Consider the following 21,403-nt stretch of genomic DNA (forward strand, 5'->3'; position numbering starts at 1 on the left):
AAAATATTTAAACGACAAAATACTTGTCGTTTAGTTCCTTTTTATATATATTTTTAATATAAATTCTAATTAAAATGATGAATTTGTTATTTGATTCGGTTCATAAATTGAATCCGATTGTTCCATTTAGAATTTTGATTATATTGTATTGTTTGTTTATTTCCTAATTACTTTTTATCATTTAATTCAAGTTCTCAAATCAATTTCATCGGGTCAACTTAAGCGAGTTTTTTTTATCAAGTAATTGATTTTGGTTAAAAATAATGAGATTTAAGTTATTTTTGTAATGTTGATGGGATCTCTATGGGGATGGAACCGGAGGACAAACTCTCTAGTGAATAGAGACAAACAAAGATGGAAGAGAAGTTGAGTGGCAAGAAGTAAAGAAGTACTTCCTGACCCCTTGACCCCTTCCTCTTCCCATTGACATCCCACTTCACTTTATATCCCATGTGAGTTCCACATTTCCATAATTCAAATTAAGTTGGGAGAGAGGGAGGTTGGATAATGGATGAATGGGTGTCTACTAAATATTTTTAGGATCATCTTAAACAATTTGAATATCATGTTTTAATCTTAAAAAGTATGTCTCTAATAAAAAGAAGTATGCACAACTCAAAGAGCCATTTTTTTGTTTAGCTTTTGTTTGGATTGACTTATTTTAAGTTTATGTGATTTTATCTACTCATACTATATATACTATATTTTAATAAGTTCTCATTGTAAGTTTGTCATCGGACTTACATAGAGCTTTTGCAAAGTAACTCTATTCGATTTCAAACTAACACGCTTATCTTCTCTTTTAAACATACATTTTTTTATGGTGGTGAAAGAGAGTAGAACCCAACAAAAATATTTTTTTTCCAAAGGAACACTAGTATCTTTATGTACGGCTTGTATAATACATGTAGGGGTCAACGTTTGAACTCCGCACACCTCATTTCTTCATATTTAAAATATATGAGGTGCATCCACTAGACTACTTTGAAAAGGAAAAAAAAAGTTTATCATTGTTCTATACCACTTATATTTATATTCTATTCCAACTTATTTCATTCTTTTGTTTTTCATGGGACCCAAATTAAATTATGATATTTATAATATCCATTTAATAAAAACTTGTCTTTTTTATAAATTAAAACCATATTAACATTTTATAATTATTTATGTAATGATCCATATAAACACTTCAATTTATGTAATTATTTCTTAGTGTATATATCAATGTAAATAATTTATTGAGTACAGTAGCTTATAATGCAAACTCTCATGCTATAAGTCCTAGTGATATTCCCTAAAAAAATAGTCCTTATAATATAAACATTTATATAAGTTGTTTATCCGAATGGGGCTTGAATTTTAAATGACATAAAAAACTTCGAAATAACATCAATAATATAATAAAAATCATGTTCTAATCGATAATAACAAAATATAGCATAAGTGCCTGTTTGTTTATAGCTTTTTAGAAGGAAAAAAAATTATGATTTTCAGTTTTTTGGCACAAATAAGTATTTCATCTTTTTGATGCGAATGTTTTTTATAATAAAATTTTGAAGAATGTTTAAGAATTGTCATAAAAATAATTTTTGAGAGATATTTTTTTGAATAAATCTGTGTTTTTTATTTTATTAAATCTCTAACAATAGACATTTAAGTTAATGAATATCAAAATTCCTCTTTTAATTTATGTCAAATGAGTTTAAAATAACTTTTACTATTTTTGAATAAGTTTTGATAAAAATTATTTTAAAAATACAGAGAAAAACACTTTTTTTTAATATATAATAAACATACTCTAACCAAAATTTTAATCCTCTTAATTTTAAAGTCATGTGTTAAAGGCTTTGTTGCATATGCATATGACCGACTATGACATTTTCCATATACTTGAACATTTAGACTAATCATATTAAATGTTATCTAACCATAAAATTTTCATGTTTATAGCAAGATTTTTAAAATCACATCTTTGTAGAGTAAGAATATGAATTAAATTTTACCAACTATAACAACATTGTTTGCCAAATTTTAATTTATGAATATTTTCAGTATGATTGACTCATTTCCACCTCAACACTCATAAATTTTTGGGCTCAAGTCAATTGCGTGTACGCTAGTGAGGTCCTTTTAGGTTATTTTTAAAATTAATAATCCTTATTTATTAATTTTGTTACGTCTGCGGCAACTTAACCTAATTTTTCCCCGCTCATTTGCTTTATTAGGTTTGCAATCATTTAACTTAACAAATTCCATCAAAAAAAATGTATTGCACAACAATTTCATTCCTATCCGCTTGCCTTTTTTTTTTGAAGAAAATATTTTCTACCATATCAATGATCACGTATGATCCTTCTATTTTATACTTTTTTTTTTTGGTCAAGAATTTTACACTTTTTTTTTTTGGATTTTTTTTTAATTTCATGCCTTTTTTTTTTGACATCCTTATTTATCCTTATTTATTAATTTTGTTACGTCTGCAGCAACTTAACCTAATTTTTTCCCGCTCATTTGCTTTATTAGGTTTGCAATTACTTAACCTAACAAATATCTAAAAAAATGCATTGCACACCAATTTCATTCCTATCCTCTTGCCTATTTTTTTTGAAGAAAATATTTTCTACCATATCAATGATCACGTATGATCCTTCTATTTGATACTTTTTTTGTCAAGAATTTTACACTTTTTTTTTGGATTTTTTTTAATTTCATGCCTTTTGTTTTTGACATCCTTATTTATTAATTTTGTTATGTCTGCAGCAACTTAACCTAATTTTTTCCCGCTCATTTGCTTTATTAGGTTTGCAATTATTTAATTTTAACCTAACAAATTCCATCTAAAAAATGCATTGCACACCAATTTCATTCCTATCCTCTTGCCTTTTTTTTTTTTAAGAAAATATTTTCTACCATATCAATGATCTTACGGGTTAAAAATTATTTATTGGTCTCTATTATAGTCGAGAAAACTCGTACAACGCACGTGTCAAAAGTCTAGTTTCATTCATATTCTGCGAGTTAAATTAAGATTGAATATATTTAAGACAATATCGGGTTGATTTGAAGGACAATAGAAACAAGGGTTAAATATGTTTTTGGTCCCTATAAATATGTCAATTTTTCGTTTTAGTCCCTCTAAAATTTTCCTTCAACTTTTAGTCCCCATAAACTTTTCAATCACTACTTTTGGTCCCTATTTTTAATTTAATTTTTGTATTTTTTAATGAAATTGTGCAGAAATATTTAAAATATTCCAAAAAAAAATTCTAAAAAATTTTACAATTTTTTAACAAAAAACAAATTAAATATGAATTTTTAACCGTAAATAATATAAATTTTTTTATTAAATTCATGTTTTGTTAAAAAATTCTAATTTTTTTTTGGGAGTGATTCTTATAATATTTAGAATTTTTCAGGAAAATTTTATTAAAAAATATGAATTCTACATATGAGTTTACTTTAAAAGAGGGACAAAAAATGAAGATTGAAAATTTTATAGGGACTCAAAGTTGAAGGAAAATTTTAGAGGGACTAAAACGAAAAGTTGACATATTTATAGGGACCAAAAACATATTTAACCCTAGAAACAATATTATGAGATGGTCCTTCTATTATGACTAAAAGTTGAAAATGAAAGATAGTGTTTTTTTTTAATATATATTTTATCATGTACTCTAACTCAAAACGTGATTCTACTTCTGCAACAAGATTTCTACCTAAACTAACATCAGCGCCGTTCCTATGAATCCGGAGGCTTGACTCTGTAAGTGAAAAGAGGTCCGTAATAAAATAAAAACGTATTTTTTTTTTAAAGAACAATGTTCTATTTAAATTTTTTAAAAGATAAATACAATGTGCTGTATATATGCGATACACCCAAAGGTGAAAATCATTACCATATACATGAGGAACCGCAAACCACCCTCCCAAAAAAACATCCACCTAACACCAAAAGCAAAATGACCCAATTCTAATAGGCCTAAAACAAGACAATAGAAGAGGAAAAGGAAATAAAATCAGGGAAGAAGAAAAGGAAAGTCCGATGGAGTGATGGTGATTAAACGCGTGGTATCAGAGAGAAAGATAATAAGGAATTTTTTTTAGTGGGATAGTACGTAGTAGTACTACTGGGCTATAATTTTTTTTTAGGCCCATAGCTTAGGGAGACCCGGTTCCATTGAGCTCCTTGCACACCCCAAGGTCCAGCCATGACTAACATATTTCGTTTATAAAAGGCTTGTTAGTTGGTGTTATAAGTGCATTGGAGCTAACAATTAGGGTAGGGAAGAGTTATACTCAACCTTTCCTTAAAAAAAAATTACACTCAACCCTAACGTGTTTCTAAATTGGTTCAAATCTTTAGATCCTAATATGTAATTAGACACACAAAAACTCAGTGATTTGCGAATCAAATAGGACAAATATGAAATGCGTCTTTCGGCTAGGTTGGGTCTCGCTCGCCTCTATTGAGAGGTTAGAGATTCTTAGGTTTTGGGTCAAACATTAGTTTAAAAGGAAGAAAAAAAAAAATACTGCATAACACACATTTATTCCCTATCCCATATTTTAACAAAAATATTGTCATTTTGAATTTCAATTAGTGTGTGTACCCTTATTTATTTTATTTTTGAAAGTTCAATCAGGAATATAAAATTATATTGAAAGTTAATCAGATTTTAAGTTTTTTAAAGTTCAAATGTCTGGGAAGAAATTCTAAAACTTGATCACAATTTGACAGACTAAATCATTGTTCCATCATGGTTAACCCTTTTTTGAAAAAGAAAATGAAAATTTGGGAAAATCAGTTTTGAATATGTTGCAACATAAAATGTTCCACCAATTAAAATTTTAGAATATTCAATTTTTTTCTTCCAATTTTTTAAAACTTAGCTCCGGTTGAATTGTGGTTGGTTTACTCAAATTTGAACTTAAGGACTTAAATACAAATTGTTTAAAATTAGAGGCATAATTAAAATCAATTAAAATTTTAGGGACTCGTTTAAAAAAATGTCCAGCTTTCAATAAATATTTTTGACAAATTAAGATACTCAATTACAACTATGTTCAGAGATTTGTCAAAAAAAAAAAAAAAAAACTATGTTCAGAGATGCGGTCTACAGATTAATGAAACCTTTAATTAATTTTTATCAGTGGCTTATATTTTCGACGTTCTTAGCATGGTTCAAAATATGTTGAGTATGGAAAAAGAAAAAAAAAAAAACTCAAATCTTGCATTGAAGGGTGATAAAGCATAAAAATAGTTTATAAAGCCAATTTTTATGCAAGCCAATTTTATAAACTATTTTTATGCTTTATCAATTTTTTATCTTACAAGCCAATTTTATAAAAATAAATGAGAGTATTGTTTTACAATTATATATTGTTTTAAAAATTGCAAAATTGGTATCTTTAAAAATATCTTTTATAATTTGGACTTTTAGTGATGAAAGAAACAAATTATCTATGTACTAACTATAATTAACGATGGAATAAATTAGATGGATTTTAGTTTTTTTTTATTTGCTAGTAGATGGATTCTTGGTTAGAAACTCAGAATATTTTTTTTTGAACAAGTAGAAACTCAGAATATTGAATACCAAATTAGCTTCTAACTAAATAGATCACTGAGATAATTGTTAAATGGTTTTAGATTTTTTAAGGTTATCGAAATTGAACCAGAATTGGATTTTTAGCTAGTTTATAAATTATATTAATTACTTACAAAAAAGGCTTAAATATGGAAATGGTCCCTGCAAATATCTGGGGTTTTGGTTTTAGTCCCTGTAAAAATATTTTTTTGGTTTTAGTCCCTGCAAATATAGAATATTTGGTTTTGGTCCTTGGTATTTTGTTTTAATCCTTGTAAAATCATTTCATATTGAAATTGGTCCCTATAATATTCATTTTAGTCCTCATTTTGAGGGACTAAAATCAAATATTCTACATATTACAAGGACCAAATCCAATATGAATCAATTTTACAAGGACTAAAACAAAATATCAAGGACCAAAACCAAATTTTTTATATTTGCAGTGACTAAAACCAAAAAAATATTTTTACAGGGACTAAAACCAAAATGTTAGATATTTGCAGGGACTATTTTCATATTTAAGCCTACAAAAAATTACAATATCATGTTATCAAAAACAGAATCCCTCAAAAAATGTTACAAAAAAAAAAAATTAGCGTGTGCGAGGCTTAGCCATTAGACTCTTAAGAAAAAATGATTACAATATCATATTACAAAAGCGACTATGAAACAACTTTGATAAAACTTCCGTCATTATTTGTGTTGAGTCCTGCTATTTACCCAAATGATTTTGCTCACTCCCAAAGTAAAAGTCCATATTGCCCTTACGCATGTTAATTTACGTAGCGTGAGTTAACCTACGCCAGTTAGAAGATGAACGTGACTTTAGTCACGCTACGTGACTTAAGTCACGCTAGTTATAAGTTGGCCGTAATTTTATAAGTTGGATGTTATAACTTACGCAAGTTAACTCACGCCCAGGATTTACACTAGCGTGAGTTAACTCCCGCTAGTTAGGCCGGTGGTCACAACTCAAGAACACGTTTTTTGGACTTTGGTCGGTTATTCAACCATGATTTTATTGTGTTTTACACGTTTTTTTTACTGTTTTTGACTGAATTTAGTGCATATAAAACCTATGCACTAAACAATTTTCAATTAGGCCTTCACTTTTTTTTTGGTTACATTTAAGGCCTATATTCTAAATTAATTTATTAACTTTATTCTAAAATATTTTGTTTACATTAATCTAAATTATTTTCTTAACTTTATACTAAATTATTTTATTAACATTATTCTGAAATATTTTCTTAACATTATTGTAAATTAGTTTGTGCACATTAATCTAAATTAATTTATTAACTTTATTCTAAATTATTTTGTTTACATTACTCTAAATTATTTTCTTAACTTTATTCTAAATTATTTTATTAACATTATTCTGAAATTATTTTGTTAACATTATTCTAAATTATTGATAAAAGCAAATGGACTAAATATAAATAAAAGTAAATGGACTAAATTAATAAAAATAAAAGCAAATGGACTAAATATAAATAAAAGTAAATGGACTAAATATAAATAAAAGTAAATATAACAATATCTTATTTTATTAATAATTCTCACATTACAACAATTGTCATACAATAATGTTGAAGTTATTCACTAAATCTACTTATTTTCTCCTTTTTGGGGTAAAAAGTGAACAATCTTCGTGGGGTAAAATAGTGAGCAGCCTTCTTGGTGAAAATACATCATCAACCCTTGGGCTAAATTTAAATCTGTTTTTTTTTACCACAAGAAGTTCTTTTTACCCACGGTAAAAAGTTTCTGCAGTTAAAAAAACAGGTTTAAAATTATCCCAAGGGTCGATCACTTCCCCAAGTCGGCTACTCACTATTTTACCCCGACGAAGTTTGATCACCTTTTACCCCAAAAGAGAATATTGAAAAAAAGAAAAGAAAGAAGAGAAATAGAGGGAGAGAGTGAGGAGGGGGAGAAAGTGATATGGTGTGAGGAATTAGGTAAGTATGGAGGGGTATTTATAGGTAGAAATGTGAACCTAGGTTATATCTAACATAAATGTGGTCAAAAAAACGTGTGAAGTGGTAAAAAACGTGTACATTGAATGTTGAAAAGCTGACCAAAGTTGGAAAAACGTTTGTTCTTCACCGGTCAACTAGCGCAAGTTAACTTGCGCTAGTGCTGTAGTTTGGCGTGACTTAAGTCACGTTCATATAACACTTACGCATGTTGAGTCACGTAACGTGACTTAACATACGTAACAAATGCACTAGCGCAAGTTAAGTTGCGTAGGGGCATGGGCATTTTCGACTTTTACTTTGGGAATGAGCGAAACTGTTTGGGTAAAGAGCAGGATTCATTTGTGTTTATATGAATGTGTGTATTGTCCATTAAATATGTTTTATGCTTTTCATTACCCTACAATCCCTTTAATATTCTGTTTAAAAAAAAAAACCCTTTAATATTCTAATTCTTTCCTTCAAAACTCATAAGTATTAGCTTTTTAGCTTGGGTAATGTTATATGTGTACATAATACATGCACTAAATGTCATTTATTTGTTTCTATGTTTTTTTTTTGGTAGAAATTTATTTGTTTCTATGTAGTCTTACATATCATATTCTAATCACAAAATCATATGTAATTGTTGTCTTTTTTGTGTCCTCAAAATTCAAGGTTTGTTCACATATGAATATGATTACCCTTTAATGTTGGTACTTGGTGGGTGAAAAGATATGCTCATCTAGCTTAATTGTTGTTGAACCTGCAATAAGCATGACTGCGTACAATTATTTCTAAAAAATGGATTTGATGCGGTCAAAAGTTTTTAAAGTGAAGCCATAACATATATATTGTTGAATTTGTTTTTAGACGGTTAATATTCTGAGTATGAATATGAACCGTCTGATTCTTATTCTCAAAACAAAATATAGTGATTATAAAAATTTTGACGACACCTAACCCCTTTTTAAATCTTACCCTTTATTATGTTTGTGCAACATTTGTTTGTCTCACTCTTTATTTTCTAATATATGGAACTTTCTGTCAAGAAAACTAGAAAAGTGCCTCTTCCCTCACAAGTTCTGCATGATGCTAACTTATCTATGATTAAACTACGCTCCTCCCATCAATGCTAGACTAATTAATTAAAAAATTGTTCAGTTAAAAAGGTTGGTGGGTGAACCCTCATTTAGAATAATTTGTACGTCACCTACAAAGAATAATCACACAAAATGGATGATGAGTTCTTAAACAAATAGGAACACAACTCACACTCTTCGTAAACTACCTATCCAGAATGCTACCCCTTTCAATTTGCAAGTATAAATATAATCATCACTTCAAAGGGTACCTATATGAACTCCTAAATTCTTGTAATATCTGATGATTAGAGTTGAGAATTTCAAAATGAAGAAAATTGAGATTTTCAAGATAATGGCAATGGCTCTAACATTGTTGGCAATAGTGCCAAAGATTGAAAGCGAAGTTAGGCCTACACCAACAAATCAACGCCCACTTTGTGCATCTCAGTTTGCACTAGTAAACTATGCATGTGGAAGGTTACCCTTCACACCAGGGGCACCACCTGCCCCCTTAGGGCCCCCACCAGCACCTGATGATGATGATGGTGGTGACGACGATGATGGTGGTGATAATGGTGGTGGTGACGATGATGGTGGCAATGATGAGGGGCACAAAAACAACCACCGCGACCATGGGCACGGACATGGACATGGACACGGGCACGGTCACAGACATGGGCACAAGCATAGACGTCACCAGACCGCCGAGGAAGAAAATTGTTGCCGATGGGCTAGGGAAGTGGACAACCAATGTGTTTGTGAACTTCTTGTTCGTTTGCCACCATTCCTTGTTAGGCCTTTGCATCTCTACACACTTAACATTGGTGAAGACTGTGAGATCACTTACTCCTGTGGTGGTCCAATATGATTCTCAAACTTGCATTAATTATGATGCAAGTTATATAGTTATCATTATCCCGTGCGTGTTGTTTGTTTTATTTTTTTTCTTCAAGGTTTTACATGTTAATGTTATAGTATGTCGAAAAAAAGGGTTTATAGTTATTGTTTGTGGTTCCTATAGTATTGTTATTTAGCTTGTGCTACTGTTTAGTCCCGAATACACTGCCATTAGTAAAGGTTGTAAGCAATGCTAGATTTATTTATTCGTGAATTTATGTTTTAATGTGAATTATGTACTGACATTAGCCAATTGACTTTAAAATAATTTCATATCTTTCACGCCATTGTTTTCAGAAGATACCTCGTGAGTTGGAATACCACTTTGTGAGAGTAAATTGTTCAAGCCTGAAGATACTTCCTCCGTTTCAAAATGAGTGTCGCTTTAACCAAAAAAATTTGTTTCAAAATGAATGTCACTTTCGGTTTTCAATGGAATAATAACTTTTTCTTTTCAATTGTATGCTTCAATTAATACTATGTTACACTACTTCCAAAGTATTATTTTTTTCTTTAATGAAAAACAAACCAGTAGTTGATTAGGATAATTTGGTAAAATTGCTATGACATTTACTACTTTATTTCATTCTTTAATGTGTGCAATTGGCTTCCTTTACTCAATTCATTACCCTTTTAAGTGTGGCGAATAATGCTTTTCCTATAACTTTACTTCATCTTTTAAACATGGTAATAAATAGTAATAATTGCAATAACACCAAGCAGCGACAAATTAAACAATTTACTACAATCTACAAAATTGCCATCCCTGAACTTTGGGATATATGCAGAAACCTCAAATTCTTGAACGAAGCACTAATCAAACCTTTCAAACTTCATATTTCCTTCATCTAACATACTGATGGCCTTCCTTTTCTTAGATAAGTTAGTCTCTTGAAATCCACTATGTTCATTAAATTGAGCAGCAGTTCGAGCCCGCAGTTCCTCCAAACTCTCACCTTCTTTCGCTCTCTCTATCACCTGAAAATAATACGGCCCATTGTTTTTCAACTATTTGCAATCTAATTTGAAAGTATATACACTACCTAAAACAAGGGGAAGTGTAGAGATTCCCTAAACAGAATTTCTCAAATTCATCACCGAGTTTCACTCACCAGATGTCTGCCATACAAGTGGGTACTTGAGAGTGCCGTAAGTGCATTTTGTGCCTCCTGCTGAGTAACATACTCCACAAAAGCAAATCCTCTATGATTTCCAAACTTCATTGGTAATCTTAAACTTTTAATCTGCACGGTTTTTAAGTCAGCAAACATGAGTGAAAGGAAAACTTTTAAATACGTAAACAGCTAAATGTTCATATTTTGGCTGAGAGAATGAATATTTGCTAGCGAGAATGAATATTTGCTAGCAATTGTAGTAAAATTATCACCTGGCCAAACGGGCTAAATAATTGTCTCAGATCCTTCTCCGTCGCCTCAAAAGCAACATTTCTCACAAGCAACTTAGTTGAACTCTTATCTTTCTCAACTTTCTTTTGTACTTTACCATCATTCTTGGCATGACAGAGTTGTAAAATAAGAGCATGACCGTCCAAAACAGTCCCCTGTACCCAAACCAAAACAATTATTAAAAAATGCCTATGTAAAACAAGCATAACTATAATTAGGATTTCAAATACATATAACATGCATCTTTTGATTCAAATGTGCAAATACCTGTAAATCGTTGCAAACACTTGTAGCAGTCTCTGTGGAGTCAAACTCAACAAATCCAAATCCCATAGAAACATTTTTCCCATTTTTCAAATGCTTCTTCACCTATTTTAGAAAGCAGTGAAACAAAAAAAAAAAAAAAAAATGAAAAATAGCAAGTCATAAATAGTAAAGTGAGTCACCTAGCATTTAAATCCATTTACCTTGACACTCAAAATCCGCCCCTCCTTCATGTGTTCACTGAAATGTTCCCTCAAACCCTCATCTGTTGTCTTGAAATTTAGGTTCTTGACAAACAGGGACCGAGCCTGAAGCATGATAGGTTAATCAAATGATAAAAGAGCAATAATTAAGGATTATTTAGCAATGGTTAATTTACAAAATTTCAAAATAAATATTGACTGAATTGCATAGTAATCTGTGGAGGACAAAAATAGAGTGGTGACAAACAATTTCTCTAAAGACAAGGCCAAAGAATGAATAGTCAATGGGATATTTCCTTCAAAATTGACAATCAATACCAATCAATACAGAAGATGATATTGCACTTCAAAGTTCTGTTCTTATTGACGTAGAAATTATTGAATGAACAACAAAGAGATGACTACGGGCATTCAAGAAAAGTTTAAAGTGTTTAGGGGTAAAAAACTCAAGTACAACGATATATATCAACTAGGAAAGAAAAATTCAGTTTCAATACTTATCAGGGTTTAATACCAATATTTCCAATGTCTATCATTTTTTCGTATTTTAACCATATAAAGTACTATGTCAGGTAACAAAAAGTAACTTAATTGCCCAGGAGATCCTTGAACTATTTGAGGATTTTTAAATAGGCCCTTAAGCTAACAAAATAATTGGGTCCTTGAAATGTCTACAATTTGTAGTGAAGTCCTCGAAATTAAAATCCACCCAAGTCCCTGAACTTTTAAATAATTCATAATTAGATTCTTGAATTTTTGAATAACTTGAAAAATACCTATATTCAGAGACCTGTTATAAAATTAGGGATCCAATTAAAAAATGTTAGTTTAAGGACCTAACAATAAATTATTGAGAAGTTCAGAGACCGGATTTAAAACATTTTTAGTTGAGGAATCTATATTAAAATTTGGAGTTCAGCGATCTATAGAATAATTCAACCTAAAAAGTAAAATGAATTTATCATTTTTTTTTTGTCACTTTTATTGCATATACGACTTGGCCTATGCATTTATATTTTATTTTTATCCATTGACCTCACATTTCTCTCTTTTCTATTTTCCATCAATTCTTGCAAAAGACTAACGCATCAAAATAAACTAAACCAAACACAACTAGAGCAAAAGAATGGTCAAAATAGACCAAACCTCTATTCTGTCTGGATCAACATCAGCATCTGATATTCTTTCCACGTCTTTCTCTAATATCACCCGCTTGACATCCTTTTCACCAATTCCAATATTCACCTCATCATTTATAGACGTTGATTTTGGGGTAAGAATATCGGAAGGAGCCCACTCCAAGTATAACGGAGCATCTCTACAATGAATAGAGCACAAATCAAGTCAATAACCGTCAATAAATAAAATATGGGATCCCTATTGTTAGCTTAGTGGAGGGGGGTGGTGCTGCTTTGCCCAAGATTATTCTACCAGCTGAAGAGAGAATGGGGGGAAGAAATTGTGGTTGTGCAACATCTCAAAGTGTCAATCCTTCCCAACTAACAAAATCCAAGCTTTAGTCCAATCACTACAGCAATAAGATTTAAACTACAAAGTTATGGGCATAGTTCTGGATTAATGTACACTCTAACGCCACCCCCCACACACTTCCCTTTTGGGTGTAAGACACATATTTTTGACAAAACTATTCTTTCAATTTTATCCTTTCCCTTTTTCAAATAGCACAGGAGAGCCAGAGCATATTACTTTTGCACAATTCAGACCAGCATCATACTTGTTGCAATTTGCAAGGAAAATGTTCTCTCTTTCTTTCTTATGAAGATCGACTCGTATTCAACAGAGGATGAAACAATAAATTCATTCAGTAAGGATAACATAAATGCCTGATTGTCTATTCATAGAAGCTAATAAAATATTGCTTATCACTTAACAATGCTGCATTGGAACTAGTGACCAAAAGAAACAAAAGATCTTACTTGTAACGCTTGTAAGCTAAACCTCTAAAAGCAGCTTTAGCTTCTGCTGGTTCGAGAAAAATAACCTGAAATATCATCTCCAAATAATTCAAAGCTTGAACAATAAGAATTTAGTGTTTACCTATTCATTAAACAATGAACAAATAACAATAAAAGCAATAACTTTTAAAATGCCTCACTGCTGAAGACAAGCTCCACCAATCAATTAAAACAAATATGCAACAAAATGCCATAAGTATATTAAAGTTCCCTTAATACATGGATCCATTGAAACCAAGTGTAGATCAAAAGGCTTATACCAAATCTCATCCATTCAATTTGATTGATCCAATGAATCATATATTCCATCTATTAAAAATAAAAATAAAACTCTTAGGTGAGGCATGCGTGCAATTTCTTTTTTTTTCTCCCCAAAACGATATACTGATTGAACTAATGCACACTGTTCAATGCTGCTCAGAGTTGCAGAAGCAAACGTTGGGGACATATCACTTCTCCCGTAATGATCAGGCTTTAGATTTTGATTTTAGATAGCATATAGTATTAGAGTTCATTCTTTTCAGTTTGTAGTTTGTTGATCCTTCAATCATCAATATGAATTTAGAGAATTTGGGTGCAAATTTGTGATTAAATGCTCTTGTTTTAGAATTTGGGATTAATTTTTTCATGTGGCATCATAATAATATCTATAAATTCCAATTGAAGCTTCAAAAGGTCGATGCCAAGCATCGTACAAATCTGTAAGTCTAGATATTAGTGAGGCACACTGATGAATTAGGTTTCTATGATAGTGGAAATGAGGATGAAGACGGAATCACACGCATGCCTCAATTAGTTTTTTTATTTATTTCACAGATGGAATATTACGAGCCATTTGATACATTATATTTAACAGTCGAGATTTGGAGTACATTACGCTTAGTCTTAAGCCTTACACCTAGTGTCAACGGATCCCAACTCTCAAAAAAATCCATGGAGTACATTACGCTTAGTCTTAAGCCTTACACCTAGTGTCAACGGATCCCAACTCTCAAAAAAATCCATAATACAGTACATTACCATCATGTACAGCACATGGTGCAGATGAGAACATGTAGAACCAGAAGGACCATACCATTTATTATTATTAAAAAAACAAATATAAATAATACAATAATGGTGTGGTAATATAGTTTTTAAAATGTAAAAGAATAAGCTTCAAGCAAAAGATTGTAATTTGTTTTTTCCTTAGGATATTAGGACGCAAGACTGTTCTACAACCACATATTATGGAAGAAGAAATACTATCGAAAGTTGAAAGAATAAACTTCATACAAAAGATTGTTATTTGTTTTTTTTTTTAGGATATTAGGACACAAGACTGTTCCTCAACCACATATTAAGGAAGAAGAAATACTGCCGAAAGTTGAGTTAAGACATAATTGAAACAAAACTTTATTAGAAATTATAACAAAACTAGGCTATACGATAGGATAATAAGCTATCAAATGTACCCACGGCCACCCCCCAAAATAAAAAATACAGAAGACACATCATGAACATAAGGAGAGGGAAAAATACCAGGGCCAATGTTTTTGTCGAGGGGAGAATTATTTTATCCAAACTACCAAATTTCCCAAACATCTTTGCAAGTTCATTTTCCGTAGCACCATATGGCAAATTTTTTGCTAAAAGTACATGGTTACTTCTTTTCACGCCATCAACTTTATTATTCACAAGCTCCTCCAGAGACTCCACATTCACTCCAGCTTTTTTAAATGCATTTTTTGTTTCAAAAATCACTTGCGTTTGTGCCAGAGAATAACGTGAAGCAAGACCATCAGCCTCTGGATCCAGAAAATCACTTTTACTAACACCATATTTCCGAGCAGCGTTTTCTGCAATCTATTAACATCAACACATGATTAAAATATACTTAATACACACACACACACACACACACACACACACACACACACACACACACACACACACACAAGCAAACTGCTGGCGACACAGCATCACCAAAAACATTTTAGGAAGTATAATCAATAAGACTGATGTTAATTCCATCACTAAAAAACAACATATTTGCACCCACCAATAAAAGGAAATATTATAATGCCAAGGAAAAATGAAATTATGACTGCATTGGAAAATGGAAACATGCCACACATGTTGTGACTTTCTATAGAAAATATGAGGATAAAACAAGCATTATTCAGAACATGAATGAACTATTGAAAAATTGGCTACTCAAAAAGGATGAAATAATAAAATCATAGATTTCAATTTCATCATAAGGAAACATACTGTATCAGGGCGCATGAACAGACTATTCCATGCTCTGGTATCTCCTTTAGCTTCAGCTGCTTTCCTTTCTTCCTCTCTTCGTTGTTTGAGAGTTTTAGAGCCTTGGTCCTTGTTCCTACAGCATTTAAACCATAAAATGACAATGCATGATAATGCAAATATACAATTAAACATTGTTGATGAAGCAATATTATGCCTTACTCTTCATTGTTTGAATATCTTGGTATAGCTGGCATAACATGCAATAATCTTCCCTGGAAGATTGAATTGTCCGACTCTTCTAGCGCCCTGATAAACATTTATCATACAATTGCATAAATTACAATCAACTGTTGACAAGCACCAGCTTAAGCTTTGAGACTGTATTAGTGTTGCTAAACGTAGCAGCTATCTGAAGTCTAGTGATGTTGTAGCTACATATACAATTCAACTGACGTGGAATTATGCAATTCCAACCTACTTCGATTCATTGCAGAAAATATTTCCAATAAATTCCAAGAGGTTCTTAGATGTTTTAGAACTTTTTGATAACTCAAACCAATATAGTAATCCTACCATTTTCCAGAATCCGGCTCCTCTAAAATGGGCAACTCACTTTACAGGACAAGGCCCAAGTGGAAAATCCAAATTTTGATCATTTAAATACAAAATATACTATTTTAGCTAGTTACAAGTATTATTTAAAAGAAACAAGAACAAATACAAGACACTCTTGGAATTCCCTCCTTAACAACAGAAGAGACAACAAGCGAAATCCAACCCATCACATGTCTGCCAATACACCAAGGTAGTCAAAATCGAGATCCTAGGCAAGATCAGAGAGAGGTCACGAGATCGTAAATCGGGAGATCGTAACACGGATCGTAAGATCCTACCAAATTCACAAATCGACATACATATGCCTATAAATTTATGTGTATGCATAAAAAACTCTTCAGAACACCTTAATTACTTGATGAAAAACAAATAAATTATTTTCTTTTAGGACACCTTGTTAATTAAAAATAATATAACATAAAAAAATTTCTTTTATTATTAATTTTATTTTTTTATGGGAATTTTATTGTGTTTATGTGCATGGATTTTTTAAATCACATTATTAGTTATTAATTTTTTGAAAGAATTGTTGGTTAACAAAAAAGAAAGCAAGTGTGCAACAAACAAAACTAAAAAACAAACGTTCAAAAAAAAAAAAAAAAACCTCAGTGTATAACAAAAAAACACAAGGCAAAATAACAAAAAAAATGAAAAAGAAAAAGGAAACGCACATGTGCCTTTCACATGTTGTATTTTAGGGATTTAGAAATACAACGTCGTTTTAAGAAAATGGGTTGTAGATCCAACCCGGAAACAACAACTCTGCACAGCATGAACAGCAAGAGCCGACGCGTACGATTTCACAGTTTTCACGATCTTCCGTGGCGATCCTTACCGCGATCATCAGATTACAATTCCGACCATACCCCAGCACGCCAAGGGGTGACAAGATCGCAAAATCGTATAATCCTACGAGTTGAATCACGATTTTGACTACCTTACAATACACCCTTAAATAGACAATGGATGGACATTAAAAGACTGAGAAGAATCCTTGCAGACATGAACAATTCACATAAGCCAAATACAAGACAAGGGAAGCATAGGTGACACAACATCATAAAGTATTTTGCTCCTCAATTCTCCCAGATCCTCTAATGCTAATCAATTGAAATTGTTTCAAATTGAAAAGACACACCCTAAATTAACCATAACCACTAAAAAATAACTCTGCGTGAATGTGGATAAAGTTGTGGGGAAGTTTTTTTGATAAGGACTTGGGTATTATGGAACGGGGTGCCCAAGTCTCCCATCAAGTAGTATGGGATGCTCAATGGAGTGCTATGAAACATGGATACGGATACGGACCAGACACTGCCACGCCGACACAGCTAATAATTTAAGAAAATCACATAATTCAGTGTAATAATATGGTGTCGGACACGGCGCGTGTCGGACACCGAGACATGCCTAATCCGAGGAGTGTTCATGCTTCATAGGTGGAGTGTTAAAGTGGTTTGGTTCCCTCTTGATAGCTAGCTTTTAAGGGAAGGTTCGCCAAGTGCTTGGATTGGACAAAATATTATTTATGCCTACATCTGCAACCTGAAGATTCTTTAAAAAAAATGACTTAATGCTTCAAAAGCATTCCCTCACAAATTCTACAACTCAACCATGAACAAAAAGAAAGATTTACAATATAATAGTTGGTATAAATTAAGGTGAAACAACAATTTCTATCCATCTAGTTGTTACCTGGCAGCAAACTCTGGAGCTGAAAAATTAATATAAGCTATTCCTTTGGATCGTTTAGTATCCTTATCAACAACCAAATGAGCCTGTGAGACACTGCCAAACTGACTGAAATGCTCTTCAAGTTCCTCCTCACTGCAACAGAATAACAATAAAAATATAAAACCAACTAGAAATACAAAAAAATATTAAGGTCAATTGAAATTAACTTGCAGAAGACATTCATTCTTGTAAAAAAACAAACAAGAAAAGTAGGCAAAATAATATGAAACATGCATCCATGAGATTATTTGAGAAATTACGTGGTCGAATATGGCAGATTACGGACAAACAGTCGACACGGCTCAGAAACTCCTTTCTTATCTTCTGGATTTGATAATTGCCTCTCTTCCTCAGTTGCATTCACTTGAGACTTATCATTGGCAACATCCTTTCCAACGGTCTTTTCTTGGTCTTCTAGATCTAACTCTTGAGCACCACTTCTTGGGGTTCTTTTAGAAGGCTTATTACCACAATTTTCTTCATGTTCAGTAGCATGACTATGTTTAACATTGACGTCGTCATCAGAAGACGCCGAATCACTGTTGTCATCATCACTGCTTTCAGAATCAGACCACTCCGTTGTCACTTTACTCTTGAAATAATCCATATCGGAAATTACTCCATCATGCTTAATATCACGCGACTTGTCGGATTTAGGGTTATTTGGTAACTCATCTACTTGTGAGTCGCTTAAGATAGGATGTTTTGCAACTAATGTACTTTCAATCTCCTTATTCAATGTTGCTTGGTTGATGCCATCATTGGATACAACTGAAGTATCATTTGCCCACAGCTTAGACATTGCCCGAGGTTGCATGACCTGAAGAAAATCTTGAAGCTTTGGGTCATCAATGTCCATAGAATTGTCTTCATGTCCCTTAGCTCTAGCATGATTGCTAACATCTGGGGTGATCGCTTTATCGTCCTTTTTTGTTGAATGTCGACTCCACGGACGAGGAAGATTTGCATCACCAAGTTTTTGAGCCACCTGCTTGGTAGATGAAAACATGGTCAAGCACTTTAAATGGCTCTCAGTTTCAGTAATATGATAAATAATATAATAGTGTGAAAGAAGTTAAGAAAAAATAATGGTATAAACAACCGACCTCACAAGTAATTGCTTGCGTGTCAAGGTAAGATTTATTAAAATATTTAATGGCTGCCTGAGCTTCCTGGTCTGTACGAAATCCGATAAAAGCAAATTGGCGACTTTTCCCGTTTCTGAGTTAACCAGTAAACAACACAAAGAAGTTAAAATTCTAAACAAGTGTCCATGAGGATTGAAATAAAGTTTTTATGAATTAAAAAAAGAAACAATACTTTGTACGCATTAGCTTGACATCAGTTATTTCTCCTTTCCTAGAAAATTCTTGTTTTAGTCGATCCTCCGCAACATATTTAGGGAGATTCTTCACACATATCCTCGACCTGGAAAGACAAAATATCATTTTTCTATGATTTTCTTAAACTTCCTCAAACTACGAATTCCAACATGAATGAATGCCACATTTGAACTTACATGGCTCCTTCTAGTATAATTGCACAGTTGCAGTTGAGTATAGTAGTCAAAACAGGCAGTGAATGTGTCTGTAGCAAATAAAAGAGTCAATTATTATACAACACAGATTCATTACACAGAATTCAGAATTTCCATTGATATAAATATCCTATTCTCACTATAATCTAAGAAGTAAACGATAAAGGGTAATTGATTTAATAACAAGCGTTCTTATAATATCATAAGCGAGTATCGAATAAGCACTTATGAATAATCTATTTCCACTGCAGAGGATAAAATAGTCAAATTGTTTTTGTATAAGTCATAAGTTGTAGTTCTTCCAAACAAGCTCAGATTAGTCAATTCAAAGTGCATAAATACAGGCAGATGAAACGAACTTACGGTTCAAGAAGGCGGAGTTCAGGAAAGGGAGAGAGAACGGTCTCCGGCGAGAGAGAGAGAGAGAGAGAGAGAGATAACGGTGCAGCTATGTTCTTCGCGTGGCTAGGTATGTTGAAAAAGAGAACAAAGTGGGTCGGACTGAATCGGGTACTTTTAACCCAGATTCTCGAGGTAGATCCAACCCAGCCCACACGGGTGGGACCGGCCCAAATTAGAAATCATTGCACTTGGGTCATCATTTTGAAAATGAAAATTGCTTTTTTGACAATGAATACTTCCAATTGACATATGGAAATGACCTTAATGCCCCTGCGGTTGTTAACAATCGCTCTGCAAATCGGCGGTAGTTAACTGCCGTTGAAACTCAGTGGTAGTTAACTACCGCTGGAAATCCTTTATAAAATAACAGGTACAAATAACAGGTAGGTACAAACCTCTTCTGCTCTTTTTCCTTCATAAAATCTTCACTTAATTTTTTTTAAGGGAAAAATATTCACTTAATACTTAATTTTTTCAACCAACATCAAGATTTGTAATTTTCCATCAATTTTTTTTTTGGATCATCAGCATCCAATTTTAAAGAAGAAAAGGGGGAGGAAAATGCAGTGTTGATTTTAGAGAGAGAAAGCGGTACTGATTACTTTGGTTGCAGAGAGATAAAGTGACAAAATAATTATCTGAATTTGTTACATTCATCTTCTGGATTCATGTTGTTGGTTAGTGGATTGATGATGATGCTTCAATAAGAACAAAATAATTGAAGAAGAAGAGAGGAAGTTAAATCTGAGTGTCTCAAAAGATGAAACATCTAGAGATCTGGAGAAATAGAAAAACTCCATTGAAGCTTCAAAATGAGCAAAATGAATTCATTTAAAATATGCATAAAGAAAAAAAAATCAGTGTTTAAAGCATGCATCATCCAATGAAGCTTCATCTTCATGAAATAGGAACTAGTGGTGATTTTTGGAGAGAGTATGACAGAATCTTCATATGTACATTCTTGGTTCTGTATGGTTTTGCAATAAAAACTATGGAACATGATTGATGGCTTAGGCATCACTAGATCTCATTAAATTAACCTTCAATTAATAAAGCCTTTCAAAAGCATGCTACTGGCAATAATTTTTTTTTTTAAGATGGTTGTTTGAGAGAATAGAAGAAGAAGACCAACTTGGGAAGTGATGGTTTACGGGATGGAGAGAGAGGAGGAGAAAGAAAGTGAGGAAGAAGGTTGAGAAGCATGAGAGAAGAATGAGATTGGGAAAGTAACGATTTTTAATGTGTAATAGTGATTCAGCGGTAGTTAACTACCGGCGTGTTTCCCAGCGGCAGTTAACAGCCGCGGGGGGTAATTTGGTCATTTTCATGTGTCAATAGGAAGTATTCTATGTCAGAAAAGCAATTCTCTTTGAAAATAATTCAGACACAAGTAAAATACTAAATTATCCCTGCGGTAGTTAACTACCATTAGCTTATAACTAAAAAATCGAGAGTGGTTAACTACCGCTGGGTTTTTTAGTCATTTACTTGTGTATC

General features: G+C 32.2%; 2 protein-coding genes across 2 annotated transcripts; one reads left to right on the forward strand and one right to left on the reverse strand.

The window, feature by feature from the left end:
• Positions 1–8,848: 8,848 nt before the first annotated feature.
• LOC146910036 (uncharacterized) lies at positions 8,849–9,695 on the forward strand. Its single transcript, XM_085725263.1, has one exon. It carries the CDS (start codon positions 8,939–8,941, stop codon positions 9,503–9,505), a length of 567 nt encoding a protein of 188 aa, XP_085581389.1. The 5' UTR covers positions 8,849–8,938; the 3' UTR covers positions 9,506–9,695.
• Positions 9,696–10,172: 477 nt separating this feature from the next.
• On the reverse strand, positions 10,173–19,954 carry LOC146910037 (multiple RNA-binding domain-containing protein 1-like). The gene is made up of 16 exons (XM_085725262.1): positions 19,868–19,954; positions 19,487–19,554; positions 19,288–19,395; positions 19,074–19,188; positions 18,228–18,955; positions 17,929–18,060; positions 15,838–15,924; positions 15,637–15,751; positions 14,905–15,228; positions 13,345–13,409; positions 12,554–12,725; positions 11,408–11,512; positions 11,208–11,309; positions 10,922–11,095; positions 10,647–10,778; positions 10,173–10,512 (listed from the first exon to the last, which is right to left on the reverse strand). Coding segments are annotated over exons 2-16 (2,526 nt in total). The 5' UTR covers positions 19,489–19,554; positions 19,868–19,954; the 3' UTR covers positions 10,173–10,347.
• Between the last annotated feature and the right edge of the window lie 1,449 nt (positions 19,955–21,403).

Source organism: Medicago sativa, chromosome 7, assembly GCF_051527215.1.
Source record: "Medicago sativa cultivar Bolivia chromosome 7, Bolivia_mono, whole genome shotgun sequence".
Lineage (NCBI taxonomy): Eukaryota > Viridiplantae > Streptophyta > Magnoliopsida > Fabales > Fabaceae > Medicago > Medicago sativa.